An 18952-nucleotide genomic window follows, 5' to 3' on the forward strand; every position below is an offset into this window, starting at 1 on the left:
CAGTCTGAATGACTAGCTTGCAATCCGAGGCAGTTTTTATAAGCTTTGCTCTGCAAAATGGTGTTAGTGTTGTTGTAGGGCAAAGTCCTCATCGATAAAGAAATTACATTAATGAAAGGAAATCAAGAATGATGTGCTGGCATGTCAGATTACAAAGTGGCTCTAAGCAAGCCAGTCCCCAACTTCTCACAGCAAGGGAGTTCAAGAGCTAGAAACTCCTTAGAAAAATTAAATGGCACCTATAATAACACTCATATAAGGGTCAAGTTTGTAAATTTTTAATCCATGGTACTCAAAAGTGAGAGAATTAAATACAAAGCTACAATTGGGTACATCTTCTCACTTCCTCTTCTTCGTGGAATATAGTTTTTCTTCGAGTGGGACAGGGACGATCCCCTCACACTCTTTTACTTCCTGGGTCAGAGGGTGTTTTACAACATTCGGTCTAATAACATCAATGTCTCGAGACAAATGTTCCATTATGCTCTCAACAGCGGTGGCTGGTGCATAAAAATCCACCAAGAAATACCTGCAATAAAATAAAAATTTGTGAATTCCTGCATTCTGAAATACAACACTTCCGCTATTTTGGTCAATGTTTTCACTTTACTCCTCTCCAGATAAGATCGGCTACACAAAAAAACACACACGCATTTTGTCAACACAGGAACTACCAACTGACCAGCTAAACAGAAGTGTTTGCCCAACCTCCCCCTTCCCTATGGCCGGTCCCCTTACACTCTTGTGAAAATCTGAATCCTAACAAACTTTGTGGTAGCAAAAAGCATTGTGACGTCACATACAGTGCGAAGTATATAAAGTACAGTAAGATCATGGGTCTAAGGAACAGAATGTACTATTCAAAAAGGCTGAATTTCTCAAACCATTTTTTGAGAAAACATCTATTGGGTAAGTCTTCCAATTTTCTAAAGGATTTTACAAGTAACTTAATGCACCCGAGAGGCAGAGTACATACAAACGGCCACACTTCACAAACAAGGGAAAAGATTCTGAAAGGCCTGGGACTTGTCTAAGACTATCCTGCATGTTCGAGAACTGACAACAGAAGGAAAATCATGGGAATCTGGGGTATGGGAAAGAACTGAACATTCCTCCACCCACAGCAGACTACTCCAGAAGGGCACCGCAGCCAGCCCACTCTTCTTACCACATCAACAACTTCATCAGCTCAGCCGATGACGTTACAAAGGAAGAAGCAGCCCTCCTCCCTGCCCGCGCCCCCCTCTCAATTCTAAAAGCATAAGCCTCCCTTGTACTGTTGGGTTTGAACCACAGTGCTGTGAAAGGCCAGTTTTCAGTGCAGTAATTCAGAATTCTGCAATGTTCCAGCTGGCTGAGATGACCTCTGACATCGCTTACTTTGTTCTAGCCACACTCTCCTCCCCACGCATATTCCCATCCTGGGTCTTTGTGCTCACTGTTCCTTCTGCCGGAAATGTTCTTCGCTGAGTTCCACAGAGCTCACCCCTCACTTCCATCCTGTCTGCGCCCAAAACGTCACTTTGTCAGAGGTCCTCTTTGATCACATCTCCTACAGCAACACTAAAGCAACATCCTCCTTGCCTGCCCACCCAACCTCGTTACTCCATCGGCCTTACTCAGTGCTTCATTGCTTCCCAGAGCGCTCATCACCATGGACAGAGTACGATTTGCTTATCATCTACCTCACGCACTACTACATAGCCACCCTCAGCAGGACTCTGTTGCTTACCCTCAGCACCCTGAACAGAGGCTAACATACACCAGGCCCACGGTAAATACCTGGCTGCAAGAGTGTTAGCATGAGACGTGAAATTCTCACAGAAAGCAGAAGAGACCAAACTGAAAATGGACAGATTCGACACGGGAGTTAGAGAAAAGGGACGACATTTTGTATAATTCCATACAAAGAGAGTTCAAAACATATAAAACAACTTCCCAGGTGAACGTTCACCCTTAGCCGAGCCTCGTGGGGAAGTTATTCAAGTAAACAAAAATTAAAAGTGAAAGGACAGAGAAACATACACCATGCAAAAACACTAATCAAAAGAAAGCTCAAGTGGCTATAGTAATATCAAAGTAGATTGCAGATCAAAGGAAATTACCAGGGATAAAAAAAGATAATATATAACGATCAGTTCACCAAGAAGACACAACAATCCTAAATGTGCATGTAACCTGACAAAAGAACTTCATCATACAGGAAGTAAAAACGAACAGAACTGAAAAGAGAAATAAACAAATCCACAATTATGGCTGGAGACTTTTAATATTCCTCTCAGTAACTGATGAAACTAGTATACAGAAAATCAGCAAGGATATAGAAAAAGTGAGCACCACCATCAACCAACTGGATCTGACATTTATAGAACCCTCCAAACAAAAAGAGCAGGATACACATTGTTCACAGTTGCAAACAGAACATTTACCAAAGTCAACCATATTCTGGGCCATAAAATGATACTCAACAAATCTAAAGGGATTCGAATCTCACAGAAGACACTTGGGGAAATCCCCAAATACGTGGAAACTAACATACATCTAAATAGCCTTATGGGTCAAAGAACAAATCAAAACGGAATGTGAACTGAATGAAAATGAAAACAACAAATCAAAGTTTGGGGAATGCCACTAAAGCAGGAAATTTATAGCACTAAACACCTATGTAAGAAAAGTGGAAAAGCCTCAAAACTTCCACCTTAAGAACCTAGAAAAAAGAAGAACAGGGTGCCTAGGTGGCTCGATCATCTGCCTTTGGCTCAGGTCATGATCCCAGGGTCCAGGGATGGAGCCCCACATCGGGCTCCCTACTCGGCAGGAAGCCTGCTTCTCCCTCTCCCACTCCCCCTGTTCGTGTTCCCTCTCTCGCTGTCTCTCTGTCAAATAAATAAAAAAATCTTAAAAAAAAAAAAAAAGAACAAATTATAAACACAAAGTAAGACGGGGGTGGGGGGGGGAGAATAAAGATCAGAGCAGAAATCTCTAAGGCAGAAAACAGAAAAATAATAGAGACCATCAATGAAACCAAATACTAGTTCACTGAGACCAATAAAATTGATCCACCTCTAGTCAGACTGATCAGTAGAAAAGGGTAAGAGACAAATTCAGGAATGAGAGAGGTAAAATGGCTACAAATATTACAGATAATAAAAGGATGGAAAAAGACTATTATAAACAAATTTTACAATAAATTTGACAACTTAGATGAAATTCCTTGGAAAATATAAACTACCAAAACTTCCTCCAAAAAATAGCTAACCCTATACCTATTAAAGAAATCAAATGTGTAATTAAAAACCTTTCCAAAAGAAAACCAAAGGCCCAAATGGCTTTACCAGTGAATTCTACCAAACGTTTGAGGAAAAACACCAATTTTGACACAAACTGGTACTGAAAATAGGACAACACTTCCCAATTTGTTCTATGAGGCCAGCATTACCCTGATGCCAAAATCAGACAAAGACATTACAAGAAAAGAAAAAACTGATCAATATCTCTCACAAACATAAATGAAAAAAAAAATTCTAAAAGTTTTAGCAAATTGACTACTAAAATATATGCAAAGAATAATACATCATGGTCAAGTAGAGTTTATCAAAGAAAGCAAGACTGGTTTAACATTTGAAATCAATCAATGTAAATCACCATATTACCAAACTAAAAAGAAAAACCATAATATGGGTATTAAGGAGGGCACATGTTGTGATGAGCACTGGGTGTTATACACAACTAATGAATCGTTGAACACTACATCAAAAACTAATGATGTACTATATATTGGCTAACTGAAGATAATGAAAAGAAAAGAAAAGAAAAACCATATGATCATTCCAACAGAAAAAAAAAAGCATTTAACAAAATTCCATATCCAATTCCTGATAAACTCTCAGCAAAGTACAGCTACAAGGGAACTTCTTCAACCGTACAAAGGATATCTTTGCAAAACCTGTAACTAACATCATACCAGCTGGTCAAAGTCTTAATGCTTTTCCCTGAGACTAAGAATAAACAAGGGTGTCTGTTCTCACCATTTCTATTCAACATTTTACTGGAGGTTCTTGCCAGCGCACTAAGGCAAGAAAAAAAAGAAAAGGCATCCAGATTGATAAGGAAGTAGTAAAGTTGTCTGTATCTACAGATGAAATGATTGTATATATAGAAGAATCTAAGAAATTTACAAAAAAGATACTAGAAATAATATGTGAGTTTAGCAAGGTTGCAGTCTACAAAAATCAACTGTATTTCTATATACTAGCAATGAATAATCACACCTTGAAATTAAATATGAAATACTTAAGGATAAATCTGACAAAAGGTGTGAATGACCTGTACACTAAAAACCCTAAAACATTACTAAAAGAAATTAAAGAAAACCGGCATAAATGGACATATAACTTGTTCATGGGTAGGAAGATTCAAATTTATTTAGATGTCAATTCTCTAAAATTGATCTATAAATTCCTAAGGATCCTAATCAAAATCCTAAAAGACATTTTTGTTAGAAATTGATGAACTGATTCTAAGCTACACAGGAAAATTCAAAGGACCTACAACAGCCAAAACAACTTGGATATCAAGAATAAAGTTGAAGGATTAATACTACCTGATTTCAAGACTCATTACAAAGTTACGGTAATCAAGGCAGTATGGTATTTGTATAAAGATACACAAACAGATCAATAGAATAGAGTCCAGAAATAAATCCATACATATATGCACAACTGATTTTTGACAAAGGTGCAAAGGCAATTCAAAAGAGAAAGGACAGTCTTTTCAACAAATGGTGTTGAACAATTCCATACTTGCATGCAAAAAATGAACTGTGATCCATACATATACAAAAATTAACTCAAAACAGAACACAGATCTAAATAATAAAACACAAAGCTCGAAAACTAGAAAAAAACACAGGAGAAAACTTTTGTGACCTTGGGTTAAGCAAAGAAACTTTAGACAGCACTAAAAGCAAAATCCATAATCAAAAATTTGATAAACTAGACTTCATCAAAATTAAACACTGTTCTCTGAAAGATACTGTTAAGATAATAAAAAGACAAGCCACAGACTGGGATTTGCAAGTCACATGTCCAATAAAGGACTTGTTTCTAGAATATATAAAACTCTCAAAATTTATTTAAAAAAAAAAAAAACCCAATTTTTAAAAAATGGGCATAAAATTTGAATAGGGATTTCACCAAAGATGTATTATGGCAAAGAAGCACCTGAGAAAGATGCTTAATACCATTAGTCATTAGAGAAATGCAAATTAAAACCACAGGGAGATACCTTAACTAGAATGGCTAAAATCAAAAAGACTGAGCATTCCAAGTGTTAGTGAGGACACAAGGAACTGGCATTCTCATACACTGCTAGTGGAAATGCAAAATGATACAACTGTTTTGGCATTTTCTTAAAAGTTAAACATACACTTGCCATTATGATCAAGCCATTCCACTCCTAGGTATTTATCCAAGAAAATTAAAGCATTAGTCCTCACAACAACTTGTTTATGAATGTTCACAGCAGCTCCACGTACAATCCAAAACTGCAAATGACACAAATATCCATCAACATGCAAACTGATAAACTGTGGTATGGCCATACAACAGCATACTACTCAGCCATAAAAAGGAATAAGCTACTGATATACATGAATCTTATAATACTTTTGCTGACTGAAAGAAACTAGTGTAAAAAGGGGCAGATGCTGTCTGATTTTATTTAAGATTCTACAAAATATAGACTAATCTACAGGGAAAGAAAGCAGACCACTGGTTGTTAAAGACGGGAACAAGTGGAGGGAATGATCACAGGACACAGGAGGAAAATTGTGGGGTGACCAATTTATTCATTATCTTGATTGTAGTGATTTCACAGGTATATATCCATGTGTCAAACCTTATTAAAGTGTATGCTTCATGTGCCGTTTATTGTGTTGTTAACTGTATCTCTATAAAGCTGTTGATTTAATAATGGTGCATAAAGAGCATTTGAATGGGCAGGACTTGGTGAATGATTTGATATGGGTGATGGTGATGGGGGAGCAATTACAGATAATGAAGACTCCCAGAGTTTCCCAAGAAATAAAATAAAAATGGTGCCAGCTGGGGCACCTGGTGGCTCGGTCAGTTAAGTGTCCAACTCTTTGATTTTGGCTCAGGTCATGATCTCAGGGTCATGGGATCGAGCTCCGTGTCAGGCTCTGCACTCAGCAGAGGAGTCTACTTGAGGATTCTCTCTCTCCCTCATCCTTCTGCCCCTTCCCCATTCACACTCTCTCTAAAATAAATAAATTAATCTTTTTTAAAAAATGGTGTAGGGGCGCCTGGATGTCTCAGTTGGTTAAGCATCTGCCTTCGGCTCAGGTCATGGTCCCAGGATCCCAGAATCGAGCCCCACGTCGGGTTCCCTGCTCTTCGGGGAGTCTGCTTCTCCCTCTGCCCCTCCCCCTGCTCCTTTCTCTAATATATAAATAAAATCTTTTTAAAAAATGGTGTAAACTCCCATCATCAGGCCAACTTCTTGAGGAAGTAATTTGTACATTTGCTCACTGATGAGATTACCATTTGGGCTTACTCTGAAAATTACACACCAAATGGCCAAATTTTCCAAGGCACAATTCCATTTGTTTATTTCTACTTCATATAAAAGGGACTAGGTTTGCAATCACCCAACTTAAAAACTGCTCATTTGTTCAAATTTAATTATTGATTACTTACCCTGAGTAAGGCTCTACAATAGAGCCTAAAAACTCAGTGTGATCAATCTTAAATTACCTTCTCTCTGCCAATCCCCAGGCCTTTATCTAACTCCCCCAGCCCGCAATAACTATGGCCGCCTGGTGGCCAGGGCAGGAACTGTCTCACCCAGCATAGCCCCAGCATCGCTTTCTTCCCATTCTATTCATTTGTTCTTTCATTCCGTATTCATCAAAGTGTCCTTCCAAACTACCACTGACAAGTTATGACCTCCACCCTCTGTTTACCAACATTCCCACCATACTTGATTCTATAGCTCCTTCCTCTTCGCTTGCTCTTTTGTCTAGTTTCCCTAAAATAGTCTTCCTCTTTTATTACACTTAAAGCCTGAGGCAGTGTGCTGGTGAAATGCCATGTATTACACATAGGGTAACATGCAGGAACGTGCTTAGCACGGGCCTGACATGCTCTGGGCGCTCGATAACCCACGCAATCACCACTGCCAGTCCTGGAAGTATTCCAAGTACGCCCCTCCCTCCAGAAAGTCCACAGGGGTCTCCTGCTCTCCAGTTAAGCCTGCCCTAGCAGTCAAGTACTCAAGTTATTCAATAGCCTATCTGGGGTTCGGCAACCATTGTTCCGTTTTCCATTCAACTGTACCAGAGGCATTTTTGTGGGCTAGCCTCGGTGTCTAAACATGTTTTTAAGAGAAAGTGGGTGTTCAGTTGCCAACTGCACACAAATCAACTCGCATGCAATCTTCCTAAACAACACTGTCCACACACTGGCACTCACCAAATCATCCGACGAAAGACACCCAAAGTTTTTGGGTACCATTTTGTGATAAGGGTAAAAAGAATACCCAAGGATGGAAGCTAGATGCCAGATACTAGCAGAAACCTCTTATTTCAGGAATTAAGAGTAAAGTGTCTTATATAGATAGAACTTTCTAGTTTTCAAAGTGCTTTCACATCTTTTAAACAGCTTCTGAGGAAGAAGCTGAACAGGAAGTGGACGCTCCACTCCATGTGGCAATTCAGAAAGTGGAAGAAGAGAAATGGTGCTGCGTGTTGTTTTGGTCCAGGAGCCCTCTCCTAGCAACACTACTGTTCTAGGAGTTTTTAAAGTGCTCCTCCTACACATTGCCTCCTTTGAGTTTTATAACCATTAAGTCATAGCTCAAGGTCACTCAGCTACTAAGTGACCACGGCCAGGATTCTAACAAAGCAGGTCTTTTGACGCCAGGATATAAACCACACATAGCTTTGGGACCAATGGGTTACAGAATCACAGAATGTAAGTGGTGGGGAGGGCCATGAAGACAGTGCAGTCCAAGCCCTTCGTGTTGCTTATGAGGGAACTGGGGAACTGCTCCAGGTCACAGAGTAAAAGGCAGGTTCCAGACTCCAGACCCCACAGTTCCCCACTCTGTCAACCACATCTCTTGGTATCTGCAGCCAGCATTCTAGAGGTTTCTCAAGGATAAGAAGAAGTCCTACCTAGAAAAAGCCCGGGACGTCCTAAGATTAGGCTGTAACTTGGCTTCTGGGAGATCCCTGTTACTATAAAAATGCTTCTAGCCTTTACCTTTTACCCAGTGTGCCTTCCCTCCACCATTCATGACACTCCCTTTAGCAACCAAACCTAAACAAGAGCATGGCCAAAATGCAAACAGGTTTGTGCCCACAACTACAGCTGTGATAGTCATTTCATGCTTATCACCCTGCTGATCTGTGCCTAGGGCTCGTGTGGGCAAAGACTGCTTCTACTCCCATGCTCCTTGTTATACCATGGAAATTTCCACAAAATGAAACACTGCCAAAATAGAGAAGAGGGCAAGTAGCTTCAGAGATGGGTAGATCTTACTGTATTCACCATTCCTGGTTGACAGCTGAAGCTCTTACCCTCCCACTTCCCTCCTAGGGCATTAAGTGGTCTCTCCCCACCATGAGGGAACCAAGCAGAAATCGAGGACAAACTCAATCTCCGCCCGCCTTAGTAGCCCAAGCACACAGGTCAATAGTCCATTATGGCTTTCCCGTACAGAAAAGACCATGACCAATTCCTGGCTGCTGCCAGTATATATATATATATATATACTTTTTTTTTTTTTTTTCAGGTAAGTGAACAAACTTAACTGGTCAGTGAACATCTATTATGGGCAGACCTCAAAGAGAGGCTAAAAAGGAGGTACATATGGCCTTGACCTCCCAGAACATTTAGTCCAGATGGAGAGAGTGGTCACAGGGCTACTGTGCTGGCAGAAACCCAGGCTCCCACTATTTAGACAAGTCCCCCGGTCCTGCAGGAGACTGTGGAGATGACAGTAATGGACATCCGACTCCCAGCTGCTGGGCTTTTCTAACTACAGAAGGATGACCCAAGGAATGACACCCACATGACAGTGTGCAGAGTGCAGCCCTGCCTTTCCATTTTCGCACCTGAACAAAGTGAGGGCTACGAACAGCCTACTCCGAGTAGTGGGTTGGGCAGCTCCTGATGCCTGTAAGGATCCCTTTCCTGTGACCACACAGGTCCATAACAGATCTATACACGTGGGAGTCAGGTTGAAAAAAATGACCTCAAACTCCCCTGATCTGAACTCCTTACATCCTGAAGGCTGCCACAGAGAAGCCATTCTGAAATCCAGATGAGCAGCTGTTCAAGGGAAGGGGGCAAAAGAGGAATGTCTCAGTGTCTCCAGAGGAATCCGAGAGCCTTCTGCCCCACCGTTAGTCTGGCCCTAAGAGGGGAGGATCGAGAGGATTCAATAACCACAATTAAATATCAATCTTCACTTCTACCCTAACCAAGGCAGGCAGAACCAAAAACAAGACCAAAGTCACAACACATGTGGACTCCTTCTTATCTCCTTCCTCACAATTTAAGCTGGAATAGTTGAGAATTATGACTACAATTGCAAGTGCCTCGACATATTTCAAAGCTGGCTTTTCAAAAAGGAAAAAAAAAAGTTCTCCAGTTTTCCATTCTCTAATCAACCATTAAATCAGTAAATGGACAAATCACTTTGGAAAACCCAGTTTAGCCAGCTGCAGTCTAATTAGATCATACATTCCCAGCCCCTTCAACCCTGTGCCGCTCAGTGGCACTGTGAAGTGGTCGTGTAGCGTCACCCCTGCCTTAAACACAAAGCCCAGCAGTGCTTACATTTAAAGGTGTGGTTACCCACGTGTGGTTCTAATTACAGAATCGCACTTCATCTACAGGGCAGAAACCAGCTTTACCCAAGCCTCCCTCTCTTCTACCGAAGACCACCTAACGTTTATGCAGCACCAGCTCTGCCAAGGCGGAAGCAGAGCGATGGCGGATACCAGGCAAGGAGAGAAAATACAAACAGCGCTTCGATACACGAATGCAGCTCTCACTGCAGAGTCCAGTGTTCAAAAGGCAGAGGGAACTATTTCACAGGTAGAACCTGCCCATGTGGTATTCAAGCTGACGACTTAGGACACTCAACACTCCAAATCTCTCCACTACCGTGACTGAACCCCCGGGGATCTGAGAAGCCCCCCGAGAATGGCTTCCCCAGGACAGACAGCCCGGCCCTGGAAAACGAGGCCACCAGCCACGCTGCCTCCCCAGCACTGGCCTGCCGAGGGAACCAGCAGCTCCCACTAGCCTTTCGCTCCTCCTCTCTGCAGTCCTACCCCTAGTCACCCAGTCGCCTTCTGCCTAAGCTGTCACCACCCCCTGCCTGCCCCCAGGCCATGGAGGGAAGATGTGTGTCTTCCTAAGGTGCTCCTACACTTCAAGGTCGTTATTTGTTGTTGATTTCACTTTTGCCTTAACCCTGTTCTTCACAAGTTTACTGTAAAAGCACTTGCCTGAATTTGAGTTATATTCTTTGTTTCTGTTTCTCTCAGACACAGTCACACACTCACAGCCTCCCCTTCCCCCTGGCAGACAAGTGGAAATTTCCACTGAAGTGCTCGGTGGCTCCCGGTGGGTGGGGGATGGGAGGGATTTGAAACCATGGAGCATCTTCAAGCCTTTCACAGGCTCGGAAACAGATCCATCTGAATGCCAGTTTCTAGACTGTTTCAGTTAAACCTTGCTGGATTCAGGCTTCACTGAGATAGTGAATTCTTCACCTTAAAACCAAGGAACCCTCTGCATGGAAAAGCCCTATTCTTTTTATATCTGTTGTGTCTCATACATTTTTAAAACCACTAAACCTAGTGCAGAATCCTTACAAATCTCAAGATGCTGCCCCTAAAAAAGAAACCTCCAAGGCCACAGCAGCTCTGCCTTGAAACCCAGTTGTGGAGCACCTTCACACAAGAATGGGGTCAGGATGCTGGCCTGGACTTAATGCTGGCAGCAAAGCACGAGAACATGGAAATGTTAGCTAACAGGAAAACTACAGAGAAGAATCAATCTCCTCTAGAGAGGGTGCCAGCTCTCTTGGAGTAAGCTGCAGACACATTTGGGGAACGAGTCAGTAAAATTCCACTGATTCACCACAGAGCCGGTTATTTTTATCATTCTGCTTACCCGTAAATAGAAGGGCATCTTATATGTAGGCCAGCAGATCTTATAAGCACCTATTCACATTTTAATAGATGAGAACGAAGAAAGAAGGGACAAAACAGGCAAGAAAAACCTTCACCACGTAAGAGTTCCTTTACACACGCCTTCTGGAGTAAGTCCTATCTCAATGCAGTAAAATCAGACGTGGTTAGAACGGTCAAAGCCCATCGGGGGCATCCTTTTCCAAACAAGCGCCAGCCCAACACTGAAATATGGACCACAGTCTGTTCTACAGTTCTCTCTCCTCCACCAAAAGCCTGCTCAGTCTCAGTCCAGCCCCATCTAGTGGAAAGAGAGCCTTACACTGCTATGTGCAGCCCTGGCGTCTGACACCGGAGTGCTTCTGGCAGCCGGCGCCTGACACCACGACTCAGAAAATGCCTGACCCTTTTTAGCAACCCCACCATTGCTCCCCTCTGCATATGTCACAACACCACCTTTTAGACTCTGAGGAATACAGTAAGAATCTTCTACACCAACCTTCCCTTGCTCAGAGTTGATAAAGGTGAGCATCTGAAGGTACAAAGTAGAAAAACTCTATGGGCCCCCAGGAGACCAAAGCAAATGCAGAGCTGAGAATGCATCTCAGAACTTGTAAGACCTACCCCCCAACTGCTTCCCCAACTCTGAGTCAGGCTCCAATCGTTTCCAGACACTGCTGGAGACAACAGGTGGTGAGTAAGGCCAGAGCCTCCATCTAGAAATCTGGTCCAGAAGACCCAAACTCCCAACTACCCCAACATGGCCCAAAGAGAACGGGGGCATCTGGTTAACTCCTTCCTCGTCTAATTCACATCACCTGGGGGACAACTTAACTAATATCTGGAACAAGTGTACTTGAAATTTTGGCATATCTTGGTCATAGACTTGATACAGTAATAAATACCAGGTACTACCTCCTCCCCCGGGGAGACTCCCCAGGTAACCCTGAGGCAGCAGTGTACCTCTCTTACCTATGCACTTTTCTACCCACACATCTTTCTTTTGGGCCTACCTGGCAGGTGTGTACCAGCGGTAGGGATTTGGGGGAAGGAGGCGAGGATGGAGAATGACAGAGACGATCACCCAAAAGATGGGAAGCAACTGTAGCAGAGACTGGTTGTCAGCCAGGCCAGGTGAACACTGCTGTGCTAGGCCCCCGCCCTTGTATCTCTTGGCTGGTGCCTAGGTTAGCAATGTGCAGGCAAGTCCCTGATTCAACTGAAAACTCCTTGTGACCAGGAACCGCAACAATCACAAGAACCATCCCGAGACCTAGGAATACCAGCAGGATATACATTTCCTCCCATAAAATGTAAGAGAAAAAAACACATAATACCAACAGTACCACAATGTGATGTGGATTCTTGGAGGGCATCTAGGCTCACTCGTTAGCCAGCTAAAAAAACTAGCTCTCACATACCAACCTCAGGATTCAAACCAGTGCCTCACCAAAATTATAGATACATGCCATGCCTCCAGGGATGTTCCAAGAGTTAAAAACTTTCAAATGCTAAGTTCGTAACAAACAAGTCCACTATTTCTTCTTAATCACTTGGAAAAATTGAGCCTTTCCAGCACCCAGCACATAATCCTGGCACATAATCCACTTAATACATGTTTGTAACACCCTATGTGACTACGTGCAGCGCACACACAGACCTTACCAAATGAACAAAAAGCCTGGTACAAACATCGCTGGGGGTAGTGACCCGAGGGGAGGACTCGTGGAGGTCACGAGAATATCAGACTATCCTTAAGTTCCACACTACAGACACATGACACACCACTCAAGTTTAAATCTCTACCCCGGTAACTCCAAAATACATTAGCCCCTCATCTCCTCTTTTACCAAAAGTCACTGTGAAGAATATTAATGAGTGTTACAAAAATAAAAGGTAACAGTCAAATAAAGTTGATAAATGAAGGCAACTTACTGCAGGGCTTCTCACCATTATTATACTCACGTATGCTGCGCATCTCTAGAAGGGATCCCACATCTAAATGCTTGCACTCTTTCTCTCTCTCTCTCTCTCTCTCTCACACACACACACACACACACACACATATACACACACACACCATTTTTTGGCGGAGCATAACTGTATAACTAGTATTTCAGAGACCATACTTTGGAAAACACTACCTTAAACAAATACATACGAGACATCGATTAATACCAGAAAAACAAGCGTAAACCATGAACCTCCCCAACTGGGAGGAGGTTCTGTGTCTATATACAATACACACATATATTACACTCTACAAATGTTGCTCCTCCTTTGCTGAGGGGTCTGAGAGTAACAGAACCAGAGATAAAATCATTAAATGTAAATGAACAAAGTGACAGTGACAGCAAGAGTCCTCGGTGGGGCACATGCACCTTGTCAGGAATCCGGAACGTGGGGCTAAGTCAGCAGTTCAGGCTTAGTTCCGGGGCAGTTCTTCCAGGATCTGAATTTATTCCATCCACAAAAGAAAAACAGCACCACCCAACCCCAGCACTGCACGCAGAGGCCTGACAACTAAGGAGCTGATACAGCAGTTCTCAAAGCGTGGTCCTCGGACAGCAGGATCAGCAATACCCAAGCAGTTGCGAGAAGTGCAAATTCTAGAATGCCGGTCACACCAACCCTCAACAAATTCTACTTGGAAAGGGGGCAAAAGAAAGCACTCCTCGTGCACATCCCTGAAAGCACATGAATGAGGGAACAGGCTTCCCTCCCTATTCAGTGCTTTCCAACTGAGAACCTGGCTAATATTCCTTAGCTGAATTTTATACGCTCCTCTCTAAACAAAAAGGCAAAAGGACTCATAGCCTTGCTGTTAAAATGAAACCCCTTTGTGGTTAAGTTTAAAAAAAAAAATGTTACACACACAATCTCCATCCCTCTCTGTTACGACTGTGGCAGAGGAATCGCCACTATGCATTTCCTGTTGCCTAGCAACGCCGCGGGCACTCTCTTCAGAGGTGTTCTCAAGAAGCTGAACGCTAGCACAAAACAAGGTGAAGCAATCAAAAGAGGAAATGTGCAGTATGTGCCGCACCTCGGCAGAGGCTTAAATGCAGGAAGAACGCCTCAGTGTGAGGCGTGACCGCACGCAGGCCTCTCCCGCGGGCGGCACTGGCGCAAGACCCCAGCTCCTCGTGGGTGAAGCGGCACCATCCACGCTCCGCACTGTCTGGAGAGCACACGGAGAGATGATCTCCTCTGATCCCCATGGCAACGTGGGTGGGAGGATGGCCACCTGAGCTCAGTATCCAAGGAAGCAAGAATCGGAGAAGCTAAAGACTGGGTGAAGGCCGGGCGCCTGGGTGGCTCAGTTGGTTAAGCGACTGCCTTCGGCTCAGGTCATGATCCTGGAGTCCCGGGATCGAGTCCCGCATCGGGGTCCCTGCTCGGCAGGGAGTCTGCTTCTCCCTCTGACCCTCCCCACCTCATGCTTTCTCTCTCTCTCAAATAAATAAATAAAATCTTAAAAAAAAAAAAAGACTGGGTGAAGGCCACACTGCTGGCAAGTACCGGAGGGAGAATGGAGTCTTCAATGCCTGGACTTTCCCACTACTAAAAACTCATTTCCATCTTCTCTATCACTACTTCTAGGAAACTCAACAGTATCAGAAGATTTCTCCTCCAAACCAGAAATCATGAGTGTAAAAATAACATCACCAGGGGTCAGAGAAGCTTCAGATCAACTCAACAAGCAAACCGGTATCAAAGAATTTCTACAAGGATAGTTATTACTACAGAGTCAAATCTTCGATATGTTTGAGGAAAGTGCTATATACTTTTGTAAGAAAAAATTTCGTAACAGAGGACTGTGATTATTGTCTGGAGTACATAAAACCATTTCTCTATTGTGGGTCAGGTGCTGGTTACACACATTACTCAAAGTACCTTTTGCTTGTTACCGCAACCCACATTATTTACAAAGGATGCACTGAGTATGTGGACAGCACATTGCTCACTGAGGCATTTTAAAGGCAAAGCTGAAGAAATGTCAAGGGAAAACTGTGCTTAGGTTGACAAGAAAAGTTTCCCACAGGGCACCTGGGCGGCTCAGTTGGTTGAGCGACTGACTGCCTTCAGCTCAGGTCATGATCCTGGAGTCCTGGGATCGAGTCCTGCATTAGGTTCCCTGCTCAGTGGGGAGTCTGCTTCACCCTCTGACCTCCCCCCTCTCATGCTCTCTCTCAAATAAATAAATAAAATCTTTGAAAAAAAGAAAGAAAAGAGTTTACCGCAATCAAAAGCTTACACGTCTGTTGCTCCTCACATGACTTGTTTTTGTACTCTGATTATGGTTTATTATGGGCCAGCTTTACTGGAGTCCATTTAAATCACAACACCACTAGAGTATGTACCCACACACCACCTGGCACAATGGAGATCTACTGAGAAATTAAAATCATTTCTAAGATGAACTAAACAGTATTCTTTACAGCCTATCAAAGACATTTGTCGAGGTTCATGAAGAAACTTACCCTCCTCTACTGTGCCGCTGACTGTGGGAGGAAATCTTATAAGGCAGTGTTCGGTCACCCAGATTCTCCAAGTTCCTCACTATCGCCCCTCTGTCCATCAGGGCTTCTACTGTACGTTTCAAGGCAGCAGCAGTCTCTGGCTGTTTTTTTGTTTTCATTTTTAAAGAGAAGAAAAAAACATATCAGAATCAATATAAGAACTAGAATGATTAAGTCTGGTCAGTTCCAATCATAACAGCTCTATCGGCAGGGAAAAAAGCAACAGAAACTGTCTAGCTAACTTAAAATTTAAAGAGAGAGACATTTAGCGTAAGGATACGAGATAGCTCACAGATACGAAGGACAATCTGAAGAACCAGGCCTCGGAGAGTTCAGGAACCAGAGCAGCTGCAGGGATCTGGGAAGCAGGAACTAAGAAATGGCTTCTTCAGAGCACCTTGGCCAGGATGAATCCACGCCAATCACTGTCAGTCCTTGTATCCCATGACTCAAAATCCAAATTCCAGGGGAAGAGCATCCCATTCTCTTGGCAGGACACTTTGACTGACCATCCCACCAGAACCACAGCCAGTGGGAAAAGGGGTTGTGCCCAAGGAAAAATAGGGAGATTATAACCAAAAGGGGAAAAGGATGAGTAAGACCCAATCTCTGCTCTCTTGGAGCTTACAATCTAATAAAGGGATTAACACAAAAAGCCACCTCAGAAGACCAGAGGGCAGAACAAAGGAAGTGACACAGAGACCGGAGAGCTTGTGAAGGAAGGCACATTCAGTTGGGAAAATGCCCTGAAGAGTGACAACGGGAGATGCAAAGAACCGATGAAACAAGCTCTGAGTAAAGGAACAAAGGCAAGAAAGTATGAGTGCACCGAGGAAATGAGGAGGAGGAGTTCCACTGGGTGATGATCAGGACACAGGAGGGCTGAGAGGTAAAAGGCTGGATGCAAGCATATAAATACTAAATACCTGTTAAGAAAACAAAATTCAAACAGTATAAAATCCTACCACCCAGAGATCAAAGACTTTAAACACTTTGGTGAACTTCTTTCCAGATCTCTCTCTTTACATATGTATTCACAAAAGAACTTTGGAAGCAAAGATACTTTACAGGGTAAACCTGAGAAGATGCAGCTAAGGTAATGTGGAGAACGAGAACGAGGCAGAGATGTGGCAAAGGAGGGGCCCCAAAATATGGAGGCTGGGAAAATGGTATTGCTACTAACAGCTACAGGGAAATCTGCAGAAGCTGGTTGGGAACAATAAAAAGATGAATTTGACATGCTGAGTTGGAGTTGCCCACAGCTCCTCAAGGTTGACCTCTCAGGATGTAAAGCTTAAGCTCAAAATAACAGGGCGGGTTAGAATTACCCATTTAAGAATCACCTGCACAGGAGAGCTGTCTGAAGCCCCAGGAATAGGGGCGATTGTGGAGGGAGGGTGCACGGGGGAGAAGAGAGCAACAGAACCTTAGGGAACACAACCATGTGGGGGCTGACAAGGGAACTTGAAGTCAGAGAAGCAAACAGAAAAGGTAGTCAAACAGTACAAGGAAAATCAGGCGCACCTTGTCACAGAAACCCGGGGAAGACGCAGACTCCAGAATGACAGGGTAGAGGATGAAAAGAAAGCAAATGCCACAGTATGGGGGCTGTATGGGTCACACAGCAGGACGGGGCTAGAAGCTAGACGGCCACTTCCCATGGTAGAGGCATGACAGCAATGGAGGGAAAGAAAAAGCACGAGAGCCTGAGGAGCAAACAAGTTTGAGCAGAATGTCTTAGGAGGCAGAGAACGCGAACAGGTTAGTAGTTAAAGGGGAATGAACCAGTCAAGAGGACAAAATGTAAGATGTTGTTTTAAATAACAACAATGGCAAGTCTGATTTTTTGTGTAACTGCTGTGAGCCCACTACTGGTCTAGTGTTTTACTGTTATATATTTAATCTTCACTGGGGGAAAAAAAAAAAAAAAGAGCAAAGAAGGTTTACCGATTTGGAAACTGGGGCCTCTGAAAGACGCCAGGACTCTGAGAGGACACGGCAACTAGTAAATGGAAGAGCCTGGTGCAAGGGAAGTAACACCAGTGGAAAAAATCGGGGGACAGGCGGAGGATGCCAGAGGACACCTCGGCAAGGAAAAGGGACAATTCTCCTCAAAGACGTAATTGAAGGGATGCAGGCAAAGAGAGCACCAAGTGCGGGAGTGAACCTAAGGATACCTTCCGGTGGCTCATTTCAGATCAAGTGAAAAGAACAATGGAGAATCATTTTAAGCGTGCACTCCAGTAACCAAAGAAAATCCACCATTCCTATAAATTTTCTTTCTGACCCGAATTCTGTTAAAATGCTGTGAATGCACTATTAGTTTAAGGTTGAGAAATAAAATTTTTACTTTCATCTCACACTGTAGCTCACTAGGGATTTTTTAAACTCCTACTGAAAATTGTACTTATGTATTTAACCAGCTTTATGAGAAAACAGACATTTCCTACCTACAATAAAAACAAAGGCCCAAATCACTTCACATTAACACTAACCAGGTAAAAAGTCTATGGCAATTTCTCCTTACAATTTTATACAAACGTATTTTTATATAGTTCTAATCAACATGGAGACTAAATTCTTTTCACATTTCATTAGTTCACAGACACTTCCATATTTCTGCAGAAGCCTCATTAGTAACAGCAGGGTAATATTTCATTTCATTAACAATGTCATTTCTTGACTTGGTGTTGTACCAGTTAACTTAAAGGCAGACAAATAGTTTTTCCAAATAAAGATGTGGGTAAGGTTTTTTAAAAAACCCAAACTTTGATGGATTACAGTCTTCTGATCAGCTACCCAAATCATAAATTTTAATTTCAGTTTTTTTTGTTTTTTGTTTTTTTAAAAGATTTTATTTATTTGACAGAGAGAGATACAGCGAGAGAGGGAACACAAGCAGGGGGAGTGGGAGAGGGAGAAGCAGGCTCCCCGCGGAGCAGGGAGCCCAATGCGGGGCTCGATCCCAGGACCCTAGGATCATGACCTGAGCCGAAGGCAGACGCCCAACGACTGAGCCACCCAGGCGCCCCTCATTTCAGTTCTGCCTGATTAAAAAGGAGTATCTCAGTAACTCGTCTTGTTTAAATTCCAATTGCTTACAGTATGAAACATGGAGCAACCCCCTCTGAAAAGCTTCAGAAATAAAAAATTTTCTTCTGGGGGCGCCTGGGTGGCTCAGTCGTTAGGCGTCTGCCTT

General features: G+C 43.1%; 1 protein-coding gene across 1 annotated transcript in view; it reads right to left on the reverse strand.

Annotated features, from left to right (window-relative positions):
• Window positions 1-262: 262 nt before the first annotated feature.
• Window positions 263-18952, reverse strand: part of MRPS6 (mitochondrial ribosomal protein S6) — a 66030-nt gene continuing 47340 nt past the window's right edge. The window contains exons 2-3 of the mRNA XM_044919451.1: window positions 15715-15854; window positions 263-529 (exon numbers count right to left, since the gene is read on the reverse strand). Coding sequence (XP_044775386.1) covers window positions 340-529; window positions 15715-15854 — 330 coding nt within the window. The 3' untranslated portion in view covers window positions 263-339. The remainder of the gene's footprint in view (window positions 530-15714; window positions 15855-18952) is intronic.

Source organism: Neomonachus schauinslandi, chromosome 1 (genome assembly GCF_002201575.2).
Source record: "Neomonachus schauinslandi chromosome 1, ASM220157v2, whole genome shotgun sequence".
Classification (NCBI taxonomy): domain Eukaryota; kingdom Metazoa; phylum Chordata; class Mammalia; order Carnivora; family Phocidae; genus Neomonachus; species Neomonachus schauinslandi.